Source organism: Arachis hypogaea, chromosome 2 (assembly GCF_003086295.3).
Source record: "Arachis hypogaea cultivar Tifrunner chromosome 2, arahy.Tifrunner.gnm2.J5K5, whole genome shotgun sequence".
Lineage (NCBI taxonomy): Eukaryota > Viridiplantae > Streptophyta > Magnoliopsida > Fabales > Fabaceae > Arachis > Arachis hypogaea.
Genome location: NC_092037.1, coordinates 88,076,069 through 88,078,411, shown reverse-complemented (window position 1 = coordinate 88,078,411; position 2,343 = coordinate 88,076,069). Strand labels below are relative to the sequence as shown.

The following is a 2,343-nucleotide window of genomic DNA, read 5'->3' as shown; positions in this document are numbered from 1 at the left end:
TGACATAAAAAAAAGGCACACAACTTGATGAGTTGATCATGCAAACATATTTAATCATTTGGGATGAGGCGCCAATGACAAATAAATATTGCTTTGAAGCTGTAGACAGAAGCCTTCGTGATATTATGAAAAGTTTCCGAGAAGAATTGTTAGCAAAGCCTTTTGGAGGGATAACTACTGTGTTAGGAGGTGATTTCAGGCAAATTTTGCTAGTTATTCCCAAGGGTGATAGACAAGACATCATTCAAGCATGTATTAAGACTTTTTATTTTTGACAAGTTTGTGAGGTTCATTCACTACAACAAAATATGAGGTTAAAGGAAGATAATTTAGATTCTGCATCAAAAGAATAGATGAGACACTTTGCAAATTGGATTCTTGACATTGGAAATAGAAAACATTGCCCAAATAGTGGAGAAGCATGGGTAACAATAGATCCAGACTTGGTGATTGAAAATACTGATAGTGGTGTTCGCTCTGTTGTTGACAACATATATCAAGATTTGGAGGGTCATGTTGGAGAATCAAATTTCTTAGTGCTTAGAGCAATCTTAACTCCAACAAATGAGATGGTTGATCTAATAAATGACCATATATTCAAAAGGATACCAGCTGAAGAAAGCATCTATTTCTCTTCTGATTCAATTTGTAAAGCGAATTTTCATGTTGAAGATCAAGACCTACTTTATTCAACAGAGTTCCTTAACGCACTTAAATTTTCAGGATTTCCACCATACACTAAAGTTGAAAAAAGGCGCTACAATAATGCTTCTTAGAAATCTTAACTAAGGCTCTGGATTATGTAATGGCATGAGACTAAAAATCACACAACTTGAAAAATGGTTTATTGAAGGAGAAATTTTGACTGGTTCAAGTGTGGGAGAAAAAGTCCTAATTCCAAGAATTACATTGTCTCCTTCAAAATCTAAATGGCCATTTGTCTTAAAAAAGAGGCAATATCCATATCACTATGCTTTGCTATGACAATAAATAAAAGTCAAGGACAATCCTTGAACATGTTGGGCTATACCTCCCAAAGCAAGTATTTATTCATGGACAACTATACGTCGCCGTGTCAAGGGTCACAACTAGAAACGGTCTGCATATTCTAACCACTGACGAAGACCAACCAACAGACAACACAATCTTAAATATTGTGTACAAAGAAATTTTGTAGTAGCCTTTCCACAATTTATACAACATTGAGGTAATTTTATATAAGAAATATTAATATACTTAACCTATCTTTTATCTTTTTTCATAAACTTATTTTTTACCAATCGTTAATGCTTGCAGTACTTGATTCCATATCAATGGCATTTCAACAAACTCATGAGAATATATCTTTTATAAAGTAAGTCATCTCTTAAATATTGTGAGTCGATAAATAATTTCATACCAAATTTCTTTGAACAAACTTGCGATAATATATTTCTTCATAAGTAATCAGTTTCTTACGTCTGGAGTAATGTTTATATTTCTTTCTTTTAAAATCCCTCATACATATTTTCTGTGAAATTGGTTATATCTACAGGTATAACACGCTTTGGAATAAGGTCAACCTCCACAACGTTCTAACTAGTCCAAAAATTGAATCTCAATACTTCTTTTTAGACATTGCACATATAAGTATGGAGTGAATTTAGGATATTTTTTTCTCTTAACTTTGTATACTTCTAAATTTATTTATATATTATGCTAGTTTTTTTTTTACAAAATTCTTAATCACATAATTTATAAATCATAATTTAAACCACTTAAAATTAGTCTCTGAAATTTATGTAATATTTTTAATCACATATAATATTTAAATAGGTCAAAGTTGCAATTTAAAGCTTATAATAATTTATTAGTTAATAAATAAATTTATATCATTATTATTACATATTATTTCACTAACTGTTGTAGAAATATATATTTAAATGTGACAATATCATATTAGGTAGAATGCTTGGTCATCTTTAGCATTAAGACATTGGCATTCAATTTGATCCACCAAAGATCGATCACATTTAATAATATGATATATCTAATTCAACTTGCTAATTTATGTATTTTATTAGGAATAGTTAGTATTATTCATGATTACAGATAAAAATAATATTATTAATTAATAAATTGCTTTAAAAGTGGGATAAAAAAATGAGCAGAAAGAAGATGCACTGACTTGTATTCTAAATGCAAAATTTTATGAAGCCGTTTTTTTCTTTTTTGCTAAAATTTAGTATTTGTCAAATGAATACGTTCCTTAAAAAGACCATTCTAAGGTACAACACGATATTGTCATCTTGACTCTTAACTATGGATAAATTGATTCTTAATTATTCATAAAGTTAATTAAGT

At 29.4% G+C, this 2,343-nt stretch overlaps 1 protein-coding gene across 1 annotated transcript; it reads left to right on the top strand.

Annotated features, from left to right (window-relative positions):
• The first annotated feature begins 353 nt into the window (after window positions 1-353).
• On the top strand, window positions 354-776 carry LOC112727505 (uncharacterized). The gene has a single exon (XM_025777274.1). It carries the CDS (start codon window positions 354-356, stop codon window positions 774-776), a length of 423 nt encoding a protein of 140 aa, XP_025633059.1.
• The last annotated feature ends 1,567 nt before the right edge of the window (window positions 777-2,343 follow it).

Excerpts from the sequence above, each read along its gene's own strand:
- LOC112727505 (XM_025777274.1), top strand. The coding sequence starts at position 354 with ATGAGACACTTTGCAAATTGGATTCTTGACATTGGAAATAGAAAACAT.